Raw genomic sequence first — 19,846 nt, forward strand, 5'->3', positions numbered from 1 at the left:
TTTTTGCGCAAGCGCCGCAGAGTTGAGAGCGGTGCTTGGACCGCTAATTTACTGCGCAAGCGCTCTGAGGCAGCCTCCGCTCAGACGAGCGCAGGCGCACTGACTGCAGCCCGATCGCCTCTTCGCCTCCCTGGAACCTGCAGTGCGCAAGCGCGCAACATCTCCGTTTGCCTCCCCTCAGCCCCTCACCCCCCCTCCTTTCCCCTTCAAGAAGCCGGCTCCAGGGCGTGCTCACCCCTGTGAGGAGGCCGGAGGCCGGACTCGGGAGGCGCTCTCTCCACTCCCGGAAGATCATGTACCAGCCCGGCCGAGGGGCGGCCCGGCGTCTCGGCCCCTGCCTCCGTGCCTACCAGGCGCTCCCCCAGGTGAGAGCAGAGGGGAAGCGGGCGGGGAGGAGAGGGGGCGGGGAGAGACCCTCCTCAGAGCCGGCGCGTGGGGCGGAGCGCGCGCCCCGTTCCGCGCAGGCGCAATGACGTCCCACCGCCCCTTCCCACCTGTGCCGGGCGGCGCGTGGAGGGGACCAGGGTCGCGGGCGCGCGAGGGCGGCCCTGAGGGCCTTGGTGCGTCGGGACTGTGGTTCCCCGGCGTGGGCAGGCGGGGTGGAAGCTGGGGCGGCGCGTTCGCATTTCGCCCGCGTCCCGGCGGTTACCTGCGCCTGGAGGTGATTTGAAGGGCAGGGGGCGGAGAGGTTCGCAGCCCGCCGCGGCGCCGCCCCGGAATTCCCTGGTCGCGACCAAACAGACCTGCGAGCCGCGCTCTGCAGCCCGCGCATCTTGCACCGGATAGCGGTCCCGGCAGGAAGGCGGGCCCAGTTGGACCCGGTTCGGGGCCCTGCGCCCGGGCGGGCAAGATGGCCACGCCCCCGGCGGAGACGGCGCCTCAGGGACACCGTCGGGGACAGAGGTACCCGCGCGGCCGCCCGCCTTTCCGGGAGACCCCGGGCGGTTCCTTGGGAGCGGAGGGTCTTGGGTCAGGCCTGGCCTTGGGTGACCTCGCCCTCATCGCAGTTTCAACGTCGGTAAAGCAGAGAGAATGAAGTCCAGCCTTTTACAGTCTCCTGGGCTTGTTTGTGTCATTAGAGGGGCCCGAAATGATAACAGCTTACATTTATATACTACTTTATAGGTCTCAAAGTTTTATTTACACTTATCTCATATAGTTCTCATAATAACTCAGCGTGGCTTCATCATCCTCATTTATAAGAGAACATTTATAGGGAACAGGCATGGAGAATGGGAGTGCCTAAGGTTACATGATAGAATTGGAACTCAAAGAAGCGTCTCCTAGTTCCAGCTGGATGTTCTTTTCTCTATACAACATCTGCCTCACACACTTAATCGTGAAGTTGTGTTCCAGGCCACATCATTTCATCCGCAGTACAATAAAACCTGTTATTCATTCGTTTATCCTTCAAATATGTATTCTTGTGATTCTTGCTATAAGAGAGGTGGAACTGTCCCTAAACAATGTTGAAATCTTAAACAAATGTAAAAGTATTTGCTGATGTTTTGGGGAAGTTCTTGTACTCGTATCATAGGAGACTGTTAACCTGTTTTCAGTAGAGATGGAGATGAACCCATCCCATTTTTCCTTTAATTCCATCTCTCCTGTCAGAAGGAGCAAGTGGAATTGGAAGCACGTTAAGGAGCAGAGTTTGGATGAAGGGGCATTACGCAGCTGAATTCTTATCTTTTTCCCTTTTGTTCCTCCTTAGGACCAGCTTTCTCCACGGGCTCTACCATTCCCACCCCTTTGGCCCCACTCCACAACCACCATTTCTCCAGCTTCTCCTCTCCTCCTCTGGTCTCCCCCACCCCCACCTCCCCCACCTCGGCTGCTTCCCCCGGCTCCCCCACTACCTCTCCCTCAGATCAAGGCCCTCAGCTCACCATGGGTGGTTCTCCCTCCAGGAAAGGGGGAGGAGGGACCAGGACCTGAATTGCATAGTGGCTGCCTAGATGGGCTTAGAAGCCTATTTGAGGGACCTCCCTGCCCCTATCCTGGGGCTTTGATACCTTTCCGAGCCCCTGGGACAGCCTGCCCTTCCCCTGCCACTCCATCGGGAGATCCGAGTATGGAAGAACACCTGGCTGTCATGTATGAGAGACTGAGACATGAGGTAAGTCAGTTGGAAGTGGCCTTCATCCACAGTGGGAAGGAACATAGGTAATACTTGGAAATAGAGGGGTTAGTTCAACTGGATTCTTTCTTGGAACCATGTGGCAGGCATAGAAATATATTAGAAACATTTCCCGGGGCTGGCCCCGTGACCGAGTGGTTAAGTTCGCGCGCTCCGCTGCAGGCGGCCCAGTGTTTCGTTGATTCGAATCCTGGGTGCGGACATGGCACACTGCTCATCATACCACACTGAGGCAGCATCCCACATGCCACAACTAGAAGGACCCAAACGAAGAATATACAACTATGTACTGGGGGGCTTTGGGGAGAAAAAGGAAAAAAAATTAAATCTTTAAAAAAAGAAAAAAGAAACATTTCCCAAGGGGAAAATGCTCCTCAGTTTGGCTTAAGGGAAATTAAACATGGGATGAGATGACCTTTTACTCGGAGGGGAATAAAGAGACACTAAAAATAGAGAACTAAGGAATAGAATCACCTTTTCTTTCCCACTGGGCTGATGCCTCCTTCTTCCACCTAGCTCCCCAATCTCTTCCTTCACTCCCATGACTACACTCTCTACTCATCGGATGTGGAATTCATCAATGAGGTCCTGAACATACGTACCAAGTGAGAATCCAGGCACGGGTACGCCTTGGGGAGGAAAAGGACCCAGTGCTATATACCTGACCCTTTTCACTAACTGGAGAAGGTCCTGCTCCTCACAACTGTTCCCATTCCTCGAACAGAGGCCAGTTTGGTTTTCTGATTCTGCCATCATGAGCTTTCTTTTCCATCCCTTCTTTACAGGGGCAGGACATGGTACATTCTGTCCCTAACCCTCTGCCGCTTCCTGGCCTGGAACTATTTTGCACAACTTCGGTTGGAGGTTCTACAGCTGACCCGTCACCCTGAGAATTGGACCCTGCAAGCCCGCTGGCGGCTCGTGGGGCTGCCCATCCACCTGCTCTTTCTACGTTTCTACAAGCGTGACAAGGAAGAGCTTTACCGGTGAGGGAGAAATGAGAAAGGACCCACACTACAATCAATTTCCTAATCTTACCTTTTTAGGAATCTGATGGTCTAGTCTCCCAGACAGTCCTTGATCTGCCCTGACTTGAGTGCAGGTTCCTTGAGGGCAGGGATCTTGTTTCAGTCTACTTTAATATAATAAAAACAGGGACTTTGAGTATGTTAGGAAACCTCTGAACTCAGTTTCTTTATGTACGTTACCTGGCACATAGTAGGTACTCAAATACTTAGTGAACAAATGAAAATTGCTCTTTTCTAAGGTGAGCCCCACAACCTTAGGTAAAGTAGCTGGTAAATTTCTGGCAGAGTAGACTCCCAAGAAGTTGTTAGGCATGGCCCAAACCAGTGGTCCCCAAACTTTGCTGCACAGTAGAATCATCTAAGGATCTTTAAAAAATACTGGTGCCAGACGATTTAATAGGGACAGCGTGCAACCTGGGCATCAGGGATTTGTAAAGTTCCTTAGGTGATCTAATCTATGGCAAAGCTCAGGAACTACTAAACAAATACTTGACTTAAACTTTGGGACCAGTCACCTTCACCTTCTCCCTTCACCAGGACCTACGATGCCTATTCCACCTTCTACCTGAATTCCGACGGCCTCATTTGTCGCCATCGCCTAGACAAAGTGAGTCCTTTCACTGGATGGGGGTGGGGGCAAGGGGTGGAACATCCCACCAGTTGCCACTAACCTTTCTCCCTGCAGCTGATGCCTTCACACTCACCCCCAACACCTGTGAAGAAGCTGCTAGTGGGAGCCCTGGTGACTCTGGGGCTGTCAGAGCCAGAACCCAATTTACACCTGTGTTCCGAGGCCTGATCCAGGAACGGGGGTGGAGACAGCACTGAAGACTTTGCTACGCACAAGAGGAGGTGGAGGCGGCCAAGAATCTCAGGAGTCAGCTTCCTCCCCTCTTCTCTCTCTTTCCTTCCTTTCCATCTCATGCTGTGTAAAGCTGCTGTGTAATTTAACTTGTAAATAATAAAGTTTAAGTGAATATATGAGAGAATTTCCATGTCAGTTTCTCTGGATCCTAAAAGTTCCCACAAGCTTTATTCCAAAAATATTTTTATTAATAGATATTAAATAATGTACAGAAGGAAAAGGAGCTGGTGTCAGGTTCTGTTTTATGTCCCCTTCTCTTTACCCTAGCTCTTCCCGTGTCTTGCCTATTTTTTTGGGCATTTTCTTAGCATGGGGATCTTCTAGCTCCTTGGCCTTATAGTAGTGGGGAGCCACCTCCAGAAGCCAACTGCTCTCAATCTCCAGTACCTAGAAGGGGAGAGAAAAGGTCAGTAGAGTTCCCTTCTGTCCACCCTAGATCCTCACGTGTGTGTGATCAAAAAAAGTTCTCTCCCCTTTGACTGCAGGCCTAGGAGAAAAGGTGCCTGGCTCTATTACTATATACCCCAAGGGCAGACACACCTCTACGAGTATTCAAGACCCCAAGTAAGCTATCCTGAAAAAAAGCCTGAATGTAAAGGCTAAAGTACACAGAGGACAGAGACCACCTCTGCTTTGTTCACCATTATCACCTCAGCACCTGAAACACTGAGGCAACAGGCATTCAAATAATTGAATGAATATACAGTTCTCAGATCTTTGTAGGTGCTGAGACAGCTGTTAGAAAGGATGTCTTGGGGCCGGGCCGGTGTAGTGCAGCGGTTAAAAGTTCGAACGTTCCGGGGCTGGCCCCGTGGCCGAGTGGTTAAGTTCGCGCACTCTGCTGCAGGCGGCCCAGTGTTTCGTTGGTTCGAATCCTGGGCGCGGACATGGCACTGCTCATCAGGCCACGCTGAGGCAGCGTCCCACATGCCACAACTAGAAGGACCCACAACGAAGAATATACAACTATGTACTGGGGGGCTTTGGGGAGAAAAAGGAAAAAAATAAAATCTTTAAAAAAAAAAAGTTCGAACGTTCCACTTCTCGGCGGCCCGGGGTTCGCCGGTTTGGATCCTGGGCGCGGACATGGCACCGCTTGGCAAAAGCCATGCTGTGGTAGGCGTCCACATATACAGTAGAGGAAGATGGGCACACGTGTTAGCTCAGGGCCAGTCTTCCTCAGCAAAAAGGACTGGCAGTAGTTAGCTCAGGGATAATCTTCCTCAAAAAAAAAAAAGGTGTCTTTCTGTTTTATCCTACCTTAAGCCAATGTGTTTTCCTGTTTCTCTGCCAGTTCCAGCAACATGAACCTGGGTTCTTAGCTTACCAGGATACCATCCCCCTGTACAATTTCCACTGCCTAGGCAGGGGATGGTCCCCTCACCTGTCTCATGAACTCCTTGGTGGTCAAGACAAGTTCATGGTAGAGCAGCCAGCGTGGCTGTTCCTCAAAGAGGGAGGAGTTGGGATGGATGAACACTGTCTGCTGCTGTTTGACTGTGCGATAGCCGCTGCGAGTCAACCGCGCTGTGTGGTAAAAGTAACCAGCAGTGATGGCCTAAGGGGCAGGCGGGAGAGAAAGTCAATGGGAAAGCCAGACATCCAGGGACCCTCAGCACTCACTACCTTCTGAGTTCAGGCTTCTGGCGAACCAGAAAGGTACAGAATGCATGAAGAACCCCCTGAGAAGGGGCCTTCAGTGGTCCGGGGAAGAAAGCATGGGGGCAGCACACCTTCCACAGTGGAGGAGGGCACACTCAGGCTGGTGGAATGGCTGCAGACCCCCAGAGAAGCTTGCTCCCTGGGAGACACTGGGTGGGCAGCAGTAGACTAAAACACTGACCTTGCGTACACGGATATAGTCCCCCTGGCAGGAACTGAGACCAACTTCCACGCGTTCCAAGAGCCCCTCCAGCTGTTCCCGTACATCCCGGGCTCGGCGCATTGATCTGAACTGTACAAAATTCTCATAGCACCACTGGGAAGAGTAACCACTCTCAGCCCACTGTGAAGACAAGGGGGTGAGGGTTACGTATAGGGAAGGACCAGAGTCCCCCATGTTTCCCTCATTCCCACTCACCCAAGCCCAGTGACCTGTGTATAAACGTTTAGCAGAACCAGATGGTCCCCACCAGGGAGGAAGAAGTTGACACGCGCATTATCAGCATGGACGACCTTGTCCTTGGGTCGGTAGAAGATGGAATTGTTGACAGAGAGCATGGCAGCCACCGTCAGGATCTCCTCTGAACAGCTGTATCTGGGGCAGGAAGGGAAAAACATGAGATTTCAAAGCAAGACACATCGGAACAGACACACGCAGGCGGGAAGGTGATGGGTGTGTCCTCCTGTGGGGGATGCTGGCTGGGATAATGGCTACAAATCAGAGTAGACAGATTTGATAGCAGTGCCAGCAGTATGGGGGTCAAGGAGGTGGGGACCATAGACGAAGCAGTTAGAGAGCAGGCATATCCACGGAGGCGGCGGCAGGGAAGCACTGAGCACTCCACGGCTTCTGGAGTAGGAAAGTGTGTGGTAGGTGCATTGCAGAAAGACAACAGTTCTTTAAGCTCACGTAATGACCTCTGACCCTCAACCACGGGAGAGGAATGGCATTTAAAGGTGGTCTCTCCACAGTTACATCTAAATGTTCCAGTCTGAAACCTTAGAAATAAGTGAGTCCCCAAACCAGCCCTCACCCAGCGCTCCTCGCAGATGGAAAATCCTCCACTTTCACCCATGCCCCCAAATTTTCTGTTTGTCAATCTTAGCCATTTGATATCATGATCAAGGACAGGACAGTGTCTTACTGACATTTACGGGCCTCAAAAGGGGCAATAAGAGTTTTGTAGTAACTTATTATTTGTTAAAGAATACTGTGGCAGAGGGAAAAAGAGCAAGGAAAGCACCAGAGACAGGAGGAGGCATGGCCAGTTTGTGCTGGGGACCCGGCCAGACTGGGGGGCTTACTTCTCAGAGGCCAAGATCATTTTAGACAGCATGGGGTCCACTGGCAGCTCTGCCATCTTTCGACCAGACTAAGGAGAGGAAAGAGAGTGAGTTGAAGCCAGTTGTCCCTCAGGTGTCCCTCCACCACTCAAGGGGTCACCCCGACTCCTTCATCCTGCCCCAGCCCGCTGCCCTCCCACCTCACCGTGGTGAGCTCCCCCAAGTGGTTGAGAGCTCCCAGAGCGTACAGCTGCTCCAAAGCCAGCAGCAGGGTCTCATATGGTGGCGGGTCCAGGAAATCAAAGTGCATTAGGTCATGGATCCCTGGAGAAAGATGTGACAGGGTAGAACAGAGTCCCTTCACAAGGACCAGTGACTCCAGCCCCACCTCCCTCCTCTCTCAGGTGGACAGGGGACCCCAATCACCCAAGCTCTTGAGCAGCAACACGACATTGCCCAGGCTGGTCCTCTGGATCTCGGGCACTGTGGTTTCCTCCAGCTCGTGCTGATAGGCCCAGGCGGTATACAGGCGGAAGCACTTCCCAGCAGCCACCCGACCTGCCCGACCAGCTCGCTGATTGGCTGAGGCCTGGAAACAAAGAAGAGGCAAGCTGGCTGACAACTGAGTTAAGGAAAAGAGAAAGGGTAGTATTTACACAAGAAATCTGGGAGGATGTAGACTGCTTAGCCCCCATTCCCTAAGAAGCCCTCGTAGGCTTCTGAGTTGGACCTTCCTGTAGGCTGATTCCACTCCCCCCTCCCCTCATGGAGACCCTGCTGACCTTGCTGCAGGGTGTGACAGTGAGCGATTCCATGCCTGTGCGGGGGTTGTAGCTCTTCTGCTTACAGAACCCTGGATCCAGCACGTAAATGATGCCCTCAATGGTGAGCGATGTCTCGGCGATGTTTGTTGCCACAACCACCTGAGTGAGAGGATACACAGTCACCCAGAGACCCCGCCCACCTAGTTACCTAGAAAAAGTAATCCTGGAAGATCGGGAGGAGAGAAACAGGTACAGGTAAGGGGCAAGAGCTAAGGGGATTAGTGTCCAAAGGCAGGAGAGGGCGACTAGACCAGCAGAAGGAGAGGGAGAAGTAGGGATAAGCAGGGGCATAAGGTGGAAAGGAAATGGAGGAGAGGACTTAGGGTTTTTTCCAGAGATGGGAGATGGGGTAGCCAGGTTCCTGCCCCTGTCTTCCCCACCACCACTTTCATATTCACCTTCACACATTTCTTCCTGCAACAGCCTCCTAAGGAGTCTCCCTACTTCTACTCCTAACCCTGGTTACATGGCATCCAGAACGGTCCTTTTAAAATGTAAACCTGTCACATCACTCCCCTCATCCTTCAGTGGCTTCCCATCCTGCTAGAGAATTGTATCCAAGTCCCTTCAAGCCCTGAATCATCTAGCCCCTGGCTATGTTTCTGATCTCATCTCCTAGCATGACTGGCTCCCTCGCTCCACTCCTGCAAGCTGCTGCTCCCTGACAGGTCTGAGCGCACGCCTCACTCAGTGTCTCCGCACGAGCTGTTCCTTCTGCTGGGTGCACTCTTCTCCCAGATATCAGCCTGGCTCCCTGCCTCCCTGGTTCAGGCCTTGGCTTTATGTTCACCGTACAGGAGAGGGAGAGGCCTTCCCTACACCCCAAGGAAAATACCTTCCTGTCATTCCTCACCCCACTCCCCACAGTCAGTCTCCACCTTCCTGTGCTGCACTGTATCTCTTCCCAGCATTTGTCACAAATGGACATTATGCATTAAGATGCCCATTGTCTCCTAACTTAGATTAGACTGTAAGGTCTGTGAGACTAGGGACTCTGTTTTGTTCACCACTGTATCCTCATCCCCTAGAACAGTACCTGGCCCGTGGGAGGAACTTATTAAATATTTGTCAGATGAAAGTTACATCTTTGCTCAAAACCCTTTAATTGTCACTCAGTCATCTGAAGTACAAACTCGTCCACCTGTCATCAAAGGCCCTCCCTAATCTCAGGCCAAAATTGTTTTTAGCGTCTCTCCTCCGTCACCGGGTGAACCTTCCACTGAGCCTTCTAGATTACACTCTGACCTCAAACATACCTTAGGCCTTCCTCTGATACCCCCACCACTTTTCGTAGAGGTCCAGATCAAATCCAACCTCCCAGCACACCAAGGGCTTCCCTTCTCCTCTGCATCTCTACGGTGCTTACTTTCCCAACCATGCATTTGGCTCTCTCGGTTCATACCACATTCATCCTCTCTCTCCAGCTCCAGAGGCGAGGGACTGACTGCTACTCAGCCTTGTAGCTGCAGCAGTGCCCAAGACACACCTTGCACAGGGCAAGCACATACTTTCTTTTTCACTACTAGTTGTGCGAACTAGAGGGGTGAAGAATGTGGGTTTCTCCAACTGACCTTCCGTGCCCCAGGGGGCGTGGGCTGGAAGATACGAGCTTGCATGTCAGAAGGCAGGTTGGCATAGATGGGCAGCACCAGGAGCTCCCGGATTTTGGAGCCCAGGCGGCGGCAGCGATCCTGGAGCATCTCACAGGCAGCCTCGATCTCCTCCTGGATTTAGGGTGGGGAGAGCAGCAGGGGTCCCAGAGTCACAGAAGGCAGACCCACCAGCCCTGTCTTCCCCTGGGATACACATATTATCTCCCCTCCCCCTACATCACGTACCTGTCCTGTCAGGAACACCAGGATATCCCCAGGGGGCTGGGTCACATGGATCTGCAGCACCGACACTACACAGGCTTCCAGGTAGTCAGCCTCTGGAGCCTGGGGAGGAGGCGAGGGCTCACAGGAAGGCCACCTACTCAGGCAAACCTCTTCCTCTCCTCCCGGTGCCCCTATGGACTCTCCGCTTCCCCCTTCCCTCTTTGGACAATCTCCTCCAAAGGCCCCAGCTCCACTGTCTCACACTTAAGCCCACCCTCCCGGAGAGGGCACCTTGGTATAGAAGATGTCAACTGGAAACCTGCGTCCAGGGATTCGGAAGACAGGGGCATCATCAAAGAAGGTGGAAAAACGGGCAGTGTCCAGTGTGGCTGAAGCCACCAGGACCTTGAGCTCAGGTCGGAAGCGAGCAACATCCTTGATCAACCCAAAGAGAATGTCTGTGTGTAGGGTCCGTTCATGAGCCTCATCCACCATCACCACGCTGGGGAAGGAACGGGGGGAGCAGTGAGCAAGGAGAGCTGGGCAATGCAGGAATGGACACTAGGGTCCCCTGGATGAGGGGATGGATGGAAGCAAAGAGCCCAAGATGAATGTGGAGGAGGGGGCTCCAAAGAGAAGCCAATCAGCTCAGTTAAGTAAGACCAACAGAAAGTTAGAGAAGGCCAGGGCCCTGTGGTCTGCAGCCTATCCCAGCCTGGGCAAACAACAGCAGCCAAGATCTGGAGGCTAGAAGCCGAGGCCAGGACAAGTCAGACATGCCCTCTCGATCAGAGTCAAGAGTCTGTTAGACTCAGTAGAAGTAAGAGTATCTGTTTTAAAGGGGGAAAAAAATAAGGGCAAGGTCTCTTTAAATAAGGCTGGGCCCCCCAGCCTGGCTGGGAATGAAGAGACAGACCTGAGCCACCAAGATTTGAACAGCCCAGAAGCTCCCAAGGTCCTGTGGGACTGCTGCACATCCCTGTTGGCCCTGCTGCCTCCTTCTGGAGAGAGGGGTTGGGTGAGCCTTTCTACCCTGACCTTAGAGGACTCTGCAGACTTCATGGTCTCCTAACTTAGTTATGTGTGTGCCACCTTCCTTCTCCTTGCTCCAGTCTTTGGATTTCTGGGTGGCTCCAAACCCAGAGGAGCTCACCCCCAACCTTAACCCTTTGTGCCTAACCCTGACCATGATGATGAAGTTCCCCAGCCGTTTCACAAAGCAAGCTGGCTTGATGGGAAAACCCCATATCCCAATCACTCTTGCATTAGCTAGCCTCCCATGGGTTCTCATAGATTTTTTGCAAGGGATGGGAAGGATCAAGTCATAGCTCTTCCATCACTGTGATCTTCTAGGACCAGAAACCCACAGCTTCTAAGAGCTGAAAAGGCACGTACTGCTCAGCTGGCCTGACCCCACCCCATCCCACACATGAATCCCTTCTCCCCCTCAATACATGCTCAGCCAACCTCTGCTTAGCCCATGCCAGCACTGAGAACTCACTATTCATAGGCCAAGCCACCCCAAGACTTGAGCCAGAGGCACAAAAGTCAGGATCTGAGCCCTCTGGCAGCACCTATAATCTCTGCCACTCTATGGCTTCTTGGTATTGAGTTGAAATCCATCTCCCTGTAACCTCCCCATGGTCCCTAGTTGTGCTCTCTGGAGTCACACAGAACAAGTCTGATCTCTCTGTCCATGTAACAGCCCTTCACATATTTAGAGGGAACTGGCATGTCTCCCCTGAGTCTCTCCCCTTTGAGCTGAACATTCTAAGTTTCTTCAAGTGTTCTTCAGATGGCTTTTCAAGTCCTCACAGCACCACACTACCATCCTGGTTTTTTTCTAAACTCTGGAAACACTGGGAGGGAGGGACAGACTTTCTCTGCAGTCTCTTCTACTTGCGGCCTCCTCTCCCTGGTCCTGGAGATCAGTTCTAGGACCCTCTGAACCACAATGATTCACGAACCGCTTGATTAATCAGAAGACAATGGCCAAACTGGCTGGGTGGGAAGAAAGGAGACAAAGGCCAGAGATTATAAGAGATACAAGAAGGTACTAGAGGGAGGAGGGCAGCAGACCCAGGGAAAGAGAAAGCGGGTGGCTCTCCCATGGGAGACAGGGACCCTGTGCATACCTGTAACTCGCAAGGTCAGGCTCAGACAGGAACTCTCGGAGAAGCATCCCGTCTGTCATGTAGCGGAGGACAGTTCGCTCTGATGTGCAGTCCTCAAAGCGGATGCTGTAGCCAACCTGCCAAGTGGCCCATCAGCAATCGAGAGTGGGCTGGTATTCCCTGAAGGGAGGGCAGGGCTTGGGGACAAGGGGCCAGTGCCTGGACCTGTGGTGTGGGGCTCTGAGGGCAGTGTGGGCTGAGTCCCTGACCCTAGGGCTTCCCTTGCCCCTCAGGCCCCACAGATCTCACCTCATTGCCAAGCTTCACACCCATCTCCCGCGCCACTCGGGCGGCCACACTCATGGCTGCCACTCTCCGGGGCTGGGTGCAGGCAATCTTCATACCCTTCTTTGTGTAACCCTGAATGACAAGGAGAAAGAAGAGGTTTGCCCTTTGCTATATATGCCCCTGGGGCCCAGGACAATTGAGAGGAAGAAGCTGTAAATGCAGGGCAGGGGGAAAGGAGGAAAAAGATAGGAGCTAAAAACAGACAAGAAGGGCAAACGGATAGGATGGCAGACCCAGGGGCCTCAAGGGGGTCCTCAGCCAGCCCTAGCAGTCCAGCCCTTTGGGTAAGCAGGTTCAGGGCTCAGCCAGATTTAGCTGGAAAAGGACAGACCAGCTGGGGCAGACCCAGAAGCAATGGGGAACAAAGGAAGGTAACAAAGCAGGAAAGTGAGTCCTTTCACTCCTCATTCTTTGGCCCTGCAGAGGAGCAGAGGCCAAGCGGTTCACACACACCCTACCATCTGTCCATCTACACGCCCTGTTCAACATGAACGCACCGACTGCCTGCCAGGATGGACACAGTGGCAGCAAGTGAGAACAGAAATGTGAAAAACGGTATGGTCCGTATTCTCAAGAACCTCACAATCTAGTGGAAAAGACCAAACAACTAAAGTGGAAAAGGTAAGCGACTATTCAAAATATCAGGTAAAGGAGCTCGGACAGGACCACCTGCCAAGGGCCGGTACCCCCCGCAGCCTGGAGGGTAAGAATGCCATACCTCCTCAAATAGATACTGCGGGATTTGGGTGGTCTTCCCGGAGCCTGTCTCGCCTTCGATGATGAGGACCTGATGATTAGCAATAGCAGCCAGGAGCTCCTCTCGGAATGGGAACACGGGGAGGCTGCGGCGGACGGCCTGGATGGACTCCTTCTGCTGCGCCTGGGTTGGAGGGGGTGGAGCTGACGGCTCCTGAGAGAGAGAAAGAGGGGTCGTGAGCTTCAGAGCCAGCTCCTAATCCTCCTCAGAGTGTCCCAGAGCTCTTCCCCTCACCTCGTCACCCTGGAGCTGAGTGGCCCGGACAAACTCGATGGTCTCCTCTTCCTCCAACACCAGCTGATACTTGGGCTCCTGAGAGACAGCATCTCGGGCACCAAACTTCAGGGACGCTGCCCCAAGCCGGGCCTCCTCCCAGCGCCGCTGCTCCTCCCCAGGGGCGCCCGATTCCTCCTCCACTAGATCCACAGCTCGTGCTGGCTGTGGAGAGAGGGGCACATGAAGACAAAGGCTGCCCTCTCCACCCAGTCCCCTACCCCCAGTCACTACCCACCACCCACTGGGAAAGGCAAGACAAGGAAGGGGCCAGCCCAGGCACTGCCCATGCCCTGAAGCCTTCCCTCCCCTCAGCTTTGGGACCAGAGCTGAAGGAGATGCCCCTTCACCTCACCTGTCCTCGGGTCTCCTCGGGCATGTGGTAGCGATTGGTGGCCTCCAGCTTCTCCTGCTCCCCGGCTGCCCGGTACTCTCGGGCCAGATCCCGCACTCGCCGTTTGTATTTGAGTTCCCGCCGCTCATGTCGACTCAGCTCCACGTCGCCAAAAAGGAACTCCTCATCAGCCAGCTCGGCCTCCAGGTCCTCCAGCTTCTCCCGCTCCCTCTTAGCCAGGTACTCTCGGCGCGATTTCTTCCGCAGCTCAGGGACCTGGGTCAGCACGGGGCAGTCAAAGCCTCATCTTGGACAACAGCAACCCTTCCCCTCCCTACCCGCAGGAGCGATAAATTCCCTGACAGGCTTCTCAGGACACACTGTGGATGACAGAAGAAGACTGGCCACATCCTTCAGGCCCTTCTCGGCTCTAACCATGACCCCTCCCACTGCAGCAACATCGTCTGTCTTCCCTGTGAGCCTGACAGCCTCCTCTACCACAGTGGCAAAACCCAATGCCCTCTCCTTGGGAGCTCTGATTCTATCTAATTGCTAGGCTTTTCTTGTTTGTTCTGTGAAGATTTCACAGGGAGTTTACGCTCACGACCTAATCTGAGTACCATAATCAAACACTCCTTTGGCCTGACAGGGTTTTTTTAATTTTTAAAATATGGGCAAAAAAATCAGGGCAATTTAAGCATCAAAAAGAATAATGATATGCAATAACAAAATATTGAGAAATAAAAATTCATGAGTCCAATGTGACACACATACACACAAACAAAGAATGGGAAAAAATCTTTTGCCACCAGTGAGGTGACTGTCACACCAAACTCCTTACTCTGAAAATTAGAAATTAAAAGGAAATAAACATTTGCCATGCCTTTTAAGAAGGAATTGTACCTTACTCCTAGTTTTTGAGGAAAAGCTCTTCTTTATATGAAAAAGCTAGCCAATAAATGTAGAAGGAATGTCAGAACCCAAAAATCACCCTTTTGCAATCCCCACTGGAATACGTGATTCAGGAGGGCATCAGTGGTTGCTAAAACCTCAGATGAAAGGCTGTTGGTAGAAAGGACACCTACACTAACAGGCACACAACCAGGTAGTATGTCCCCAGTGTGATGCAATGTGACGTGCGCATCACCACCCAAGAAGAGTTCCTGCCTCAACTGTTGAATCTGAGCCTAGGCGAGCTTTAGAGCCAACTTCCACTTCAAAGGAAGCACAGGGCATAGAAGAACTTAACACCACAAGACGAGGATCAGATAAATCCAGAATATAGGACACGGTACAAGACGAGACAGAGGGAGCAGGGAGAAAGGGAAAGAAGCAGACAAACTTATGAGACCTAAAGTCCAAGAGCAATGATGAACTTGACTGGATTTGGTTTGGCAAGAGCAGTTATTAAAGACATTTTGGGCAAACTGGTAAATTTTCCTGTAGACAGGTTCTTAGTCGATATGTGAGAATTACTGTTCATCTTCCTGGGTGTGACAATGGCACTGTGGTTTTAGAAGAGAACGTCTTTATTCTTAGGAGGCACATGCTGATGGGATGAAATGCCATGATGTCTAAAACTCTTTTAAATGGTTAAGAAAGAAAAAAAAATCCCACATTTACATAGACAATACTAATACTGCAAACAGTATTAGCAATTTTTGAATCTGAACAGTCTGTATGAGTGTTCATTATACTATTCTTTCAACTTTCCTATTTGTTTGAAAGTTTTCATAATTGAAAAATAAAAGAAAAATTAAATTCAGGCAAATAAATCACTACACTAGCACTGATGTCTCAGAAGTCTCTGACCGCAGTCATTTTGTGGGGTGGGACATGAGATGGATTGATCAGGAGAGACCTAAGGGCCACTAGGCCATTCTTAGGACACTAAGAATCTCAAAATTCTTTTGGGAAATCTAAGTGTGACCTTATTTCGAAGGACTAGGCCTTTAGAAAACTGCCTACCCTACCTAGACTCACAGCACAGGTCCAGTTCATGAATTACAAGAGCTTGGCCCCTGTCCAGTGAGGAAATTCAGGAAACCAGAGAAAGATCACAAGGCCACGCAGGGGACAGAGGCATTAGGTGGAAGGAAGGTATGTGGAGATGGTACGCCCAAGCTGAATGGTGAGCACATCCCTGGGCAGTGGGAAAGCTGCCCTGCCCCTCTCCCCCAGTCATCCCCTTGACGTTCTAGCTGCCTTTTGATTACCTCTTGTTAAGTCTCAGGAACAGAGAAAGCTTGCGTATCCATCACTAACACACAGTGTGATTTGATCCTATGGAGTCAAGGAGGGTTTGTGGGTAGCTTCCTTCTCTCTACAACTTAAGTCATCCTCAGCAGGCTCCTGTCAACCAAACCCCATCCTCCAGAGACCTGACACCCCATCAGCATCCCCACCGCATCCTTTGTATCCCTTCTCCCTACCCCTAACCACTTCATCAGAAAGTCTTTTCTTTCGTCTTCTGATCTTGACTTCCTGGGTACTGGGACTCACCATGGCTTTCCGGTCTTCCTCAGCCATCTTGAGGCGCTTCTGAGCTTCTTCATAAGCCTAGAAGAAGAAACCAAGAGTGGAGGGGTGTGAGGCCAAAAGCCCCCCACACCCACGACCATTCCCCCTGTGGAATCACAAGGATCATTCAGATGTTCCCTAACACACAAAAATGTCCCTTCTCAAGGAGGAACCTCTATGGCGACAGGTTCAGCAGAGTCACCTTAGCCAGAAGGGTCCTCTCACCATAGAGATGAACTTACCACTAGAGCCCGCCCCTTGTATTCCCAGAGATCACTATCTGCAATCACACCCAACCTCAGCTTTGATCCAGGCATTTTCCTGGGGATTTACAGAACGTGCTGCTCCTAGGCACCTTCTTGTCTGACCGCTCCAGGACATTACGAGTCCGATCCTTGTCCCGCTGCCGAACCCGCTCCGCGAAGGCATCCCGCTCCTCCAGGTCCTGAAGGCGCTCTCGCTCTGTCCGCTCCCACTCATCCTCAGACTCTGGCTTCTCTGTCTGCTGTTTACTCCCCCTGTAGCCCAGCCCGGAGGGGTGAATAAGGGCATTCAGAAGGCTTATCATCCCGTCACCCACTTGCCCCATCCTCTCTCATCCTGCTTCTGACTTACTCTGTCTTTCTCTTCCCTTTCTCAGGAACTTCTTCTTCTTCTTCCTCCTCCTCCTCCTCCTGACGTTTCTTCCTGAGGTGTTTCCGTTTTTTACGCTTCTTCTGGAGACTGCTCCCAGCCCTGTCCACGGTCTCCTCACTGCTCTCCTCACTGTCTTCCAGCAACTTATAAGATCGGTTCTTCTCCAGCAGGGCTCGGGCCTCTCGCTCGGCGGCCCGAGCTGGCTTTTCCACCACTGCCTTCCGAGGGACCTGTCAGGGGAGGAGGAGATGAGGGAATCGGAGCAATTCCTGATCTCTGCCCAGCTACCTGCCCTGTTCTTAATTGAAGGAATGCCATTATCTCAAGCCAGCCTTCATGCTCTCTCTTCCCCATGGCTTCACGCCATGTTCATCAGCCTAAATGGGGCCTCTCAGCTTCTGAACTTCCTTTCAGTCATTCATTTAACAAACGTTTACTGAATCCTGTCCCATGCACCAGGGACTTACTAGGTGCTAGGGATACAGAAATAGGGAAAAGAGACAAACATCCCAGCCTTCGTGGGGTTTACATTCTCAAACCCAATTCTCAATTGCTCAGCCTCTGCTGTTCGCAATGATTAAGTCATTCCTACACAACGACTGACCTGCTACGAGGATTATTTTGCAAAAGCCTGCCACAGGCCTGGCACTCTAACAGACTCCAGGGATAACCTGTAAACAGATTAACATAAAGTCCCTACCCTCACATCACTCACATTCTAATCTCATCTCCCTCACCAAGCACCATATGGGACAGCCATGCTAGGCTATCTGTCATCCTCTGAACATGCTGAACACTCTCACTCTTCCTATATACTCACTGAGCACCTCTTCTGGAAGGTACTCTTAGGTGGTAGGGATACAAAGACAAGATATACACTCTCTGGTCCTCCAGGAGATCCCTCCCCCCTTTTTTTTTTAATATCTCCTCTTCTTAAAACTCATTTTATTTTTTTATTTTTGAATTTGTGATGTATCTTTATTATTATTATTTTGAGGAAGATTAGCCCTGAGCTAACGTCTGCTGCCAATCTTCCTCTTTTTGCTGAGGAAGACTGGCTCATCTTCCTCTACTCTATATGTGAGACGCCTACCACAGCATGGCTTGCCAAGCGGTGCCATGTCTGCACCCGGGATCCAAACCAGCGAACCCTGGGCCACTGAAGCCGAACCTGCGAACTTAACTGCTGCGCCACCTGGCTGGCCCCAGGAGCTCCCCTTTTATACCTTTACTCTGTTCCCCTTCTCTACCTGACAAATTCCAGGGTGTCTTCAGGCCTGCTTTTCCTGATCACTAGCCCCACCTCCTGGGTCCTCCCACAGCACTTCTCGCACATCTTTTTTTTTTTTAAAGATTGGCATCTGAGTACTAACTGTTGCCAATCTTTTTCTTTTTCTTCTGCTTTATCTCCCCGAAATCCCCCCTAGTCCATAGTTGTATATCTTAGTTGCAGGTCCTTCTAGTTGTGGCATGTGGGACGCCACCTCAACGTGGCCTGACTAGCGGTGCCATGTCCGCGCCCAGGATCCAAACCGGCGAAACCCTGGGCCGCCGCAGCGGAGCGCGCAAACTTAACCACTCGGCCACAGGTCCGTCCACCCCCACATCTCTTCTATAGACTGGCTATTCAAAGGGGTGGTCCGTGGACCATCAGCATCATCCGAAAACTTGTTAGAGATGCAGAAACTGAGATCCCATCCCAGACCTACCAAATCGGAACCTGCATTTTTTTTTAAAGATTGGCACCTGAGCTAACATCTGTTGTCAATCTGTTTTTTCCTCCTTCTTCTCTCCAAAGCCCCCCAGTACATAGTTGTATATTCTAGTTGTAGGTCCTCCTAGTTCTGCTATGTGGGACGCCGCCTCAGCATGGCTTGACAAGAGGTGCTAGGTCTCCGCCCGGGATCCTAACCGGCGAAACCCTGGGCCACCGAAGCCGAGCGCGCGAACTTAACCACTCGGCTACGGGGTCGGCTCCGGAACCTGCATTTTAACAAGGGCCCTGGATGAATCGTATGCACGTTAGAGTTCGAGAAACACTGCTCTATAGCACTTAACCTAGCACACTTAAGCCCTCCTAGGTCTCCTCCCTTAAGCTGGACGTCCAGCGCCTAGCACAGGATCCAGACGACAACGGACAAAGGATAAATGCTTGCTAACTGAGCTGACTTAACTCCCCAAAGGACAGTTACCCCAGCCTCACCTGGACAAAATAACCTGGGCCCCTCCCCTGCTCCACCTCCTCTCCCGCGGTTCCCACGCTGGGCCCCGCCCCAGCCGCGCCCCACCCCTCCCGACACCTTGTTCCAGAGTCTCAGCGCGAAGTCCCGGGCCGGCCCGCTGAGGTCCAGTGTATCAGTGTCCCGCAGGCGCTGCACGAACTCCTCGGCCGAGGCGCAGCGCTGCGCGGTTCCGATGAGGAACTGGGCCACGTGCCGCTCGCTCAGGCCCAGCACCGAGTGCAGCTCGTCCTGCACCCAGCGCTCCAGCCCCGCCGGCGTCGCCATGTCGACCCACGCTCTGTTCCCGGCCCTGGGGTGGCTCCAGCAGCCGCCCTGGCGGCCAGGCCGGTCCGAGGCCTGGAGCCCTGGGCTGGAGCCTCAGCTCCTCAGGGGAGCTGCCTTAGGACCTCGGGGTTCGGTTTCCGACACCTCAAAGCCGTCTTCCCGGACCGCGGCGGCCGGAAACGGCCGCCCCTTTCCGGCCTAAGCACTACGGTGGCCGAGCGAGTTGAAACCTTGCGGAATCGTATCTGAAGCTCGCGGTGAAACAATTTCGTTTCCACCCCTAACGAATCTCTGTCGCCTCCTGTTGGTCAGTTCGTGGGAGTTTCATCATTCATTCAACTAATAGTGAGAGCCTAATGTGTGCTAGGCACAATTTTCGTTGCTAGGGATTTAGCAAAGAACAAACCAGACAAAAATCCCTTACCGAATTTACATTGCAGGGGATGGGGGGAGGCAAGATACATAATAAATAAAACGTGTAACTTCTCTGGAGCCAAAAATAATGCAAGGTGTGGTTGTGTTGCGAGGGGATTCCATTTCAAATCAGAAGATCAGGTCCACCCTTATTAAAGATTAGCCCATGCTGATCAGGAGTGACCTTTGCTAGGACTGGCACCTGAAGCAGGGGTGAATACAGGTTACGCATAGGCGAGGACCTCCAGGTAGGAAGTTGGGATCTGGGGAAAAAACAAAGGGGCCCTCTTTTCTTGGTGCTGTGTCAGAAAGTTGTTTCAAAA

The 19,846-nt window shown here is 52.3% G+C and overlaps 2 protein-coding genes across 5 annotated transcripts; one reads left to right on the forward strand and one right to left on the reverse strand.

Moving 5' to 3' along the window:
- The first annotated feature begins 30 nt into the window (after window positions 1-30).
- C19H6orf136 (chromosome 19 C6orf136 homolog) lies at window positions 31-4,149 on the forward strand. Its single transcript, XM_008543799.2, has 6 exons — window positions 31-365; window positions 1,715-2,119; window positions 2,657-2,745; window positions 2,926-3,126; window positions 3,706-3,775; window positions 3,854-4,149. The coding sequence occupies exons 1-6, from the start codon at window positions 294-296 to the stop codon at window positions 3,965-3,967; spliced, it is 951 nt and encodes a 316-aa protein (XP_008542021.1). The 5' UTR covers window positions 31-293; the 3' UTR covers window positions 3,968-4,149.
- A 50-nt stretch (window positions 4,150-4,199) lies between these two features.
- On the reverse strand, window positions 4,200-19,391 carry DHX16 (DEAH-box helicase 16). 4 transcript variants are annotated; one of them, XM_070585554.1, is made up of 20 exons: window positions 18,903-19,391; window positions 16,582-16,832; window positions 16,322-16,484; window positions 15,949-16,005; window positions 13,468-13,722; window positions 13,074-13,277; window positions 12,801-12,992; window positions 12,044-12,154; window positions 11,756-11,871; window positions 9,912-10,122; window positions 9,642-9,740; window positions 9,375-9,527; window positions 7,762-7,902; window positions 7,406-7,568; window positions 7,185-7,303; window positions 7,001-7,068; window positions 6,128-6,290; window positions 5,877-6,038; window positions 5,418-5,591; window positions 4,200-4,420 (listed from the first exon to the last, which is right to left on the reverse strand). In XM_070585554.1, exons 1-20 carry the CDS (start codon window positions 19,107-19,109, stop codon window positions 4,292-4,294), a joined length of 3,138 nt encoding a protein of 1,045 aa, XP_070441655.1. In that variant the 5' UTR covers window positions 19,110-19,391; the 3' UTR covers window positions 4,200-4,291. The 4 variants fall into 4 exon arrangements, with proteins under 4 accessions (XP_070441655.1, XP_070441658.1, XP_070441656.1 ...); XM_070585557.1 differs by having other exon boundaries at window positions 11,756-11,860; window positions 16,264-16,484; window positions 18,903-19,304; XM_070585555.1 differs by having other exon boundaries at window positions 16,264-16,484; window positions 18,903-19,300.
- Between the last annotated feature and the right edge of the window lie 455 nt (window positions 19,392-19,846).

The sequence above is a fragment of the Equus przewalskii genome, chromosome 19, assembly GCF_037783145.1.
Source record: "Equus przewalskii isolate Varuska chromosome 19, EquPr2, whole genome shotgun sequence".
Taxonomy (NCBI): domain Eukaryota; kingdom Metazoa; phylum Chordata; class Mammalia; order Perissodactyla; family Equidae; genus Equus; species Equus przewalskii.

Bases quoted from the DNA above. Each gene is read 5' to 3' on its own strand.
- C19H6orf136 (XM_008543799.2), top strand. From the start codon at position 294: ATGTACCAGCCCGGCCGAGGGGCGGCCCGGCGTCTCGGCCCCTGCCTC. The intron at 366-1,714 runs GTGAGAGCAGAG...GTTCCTCCTTAG, and splicing joins CCTACCAGGCGCTCCCCCAG to GACCAGCTTTCTCCACGGGC. The intron at 3,127-3,705 runs GTGAGGGAGAAA...TCCCTTCACCAG, and splicing joins GACAAGGAAGAGCTTTACCG to GACCTACGATGCCTATTCCA.
- DHX16 (XM_070585554.1), bottom strand. From the start codon at position 19,109: ATGGCGACGCCGGCGGGGCTGGAGCGCTGGGTGCAGGACGAGCTGCAC. The intron at 12,993-13,073 runs GTGAGGGGAAGA...TCTCTCTCTCAG, and splicing joins CTCAGCTCCAGGGTGACGAG to GAGCCGTCAGCTCCACCCCC. The intron at 9,741-9,911 runs GTGCCCTCTCCG...CCTCCTCCCCAG, and splicing joins TTGACATCTTCTATACCAAG to GCTCCAGAGGCTGACTACCT.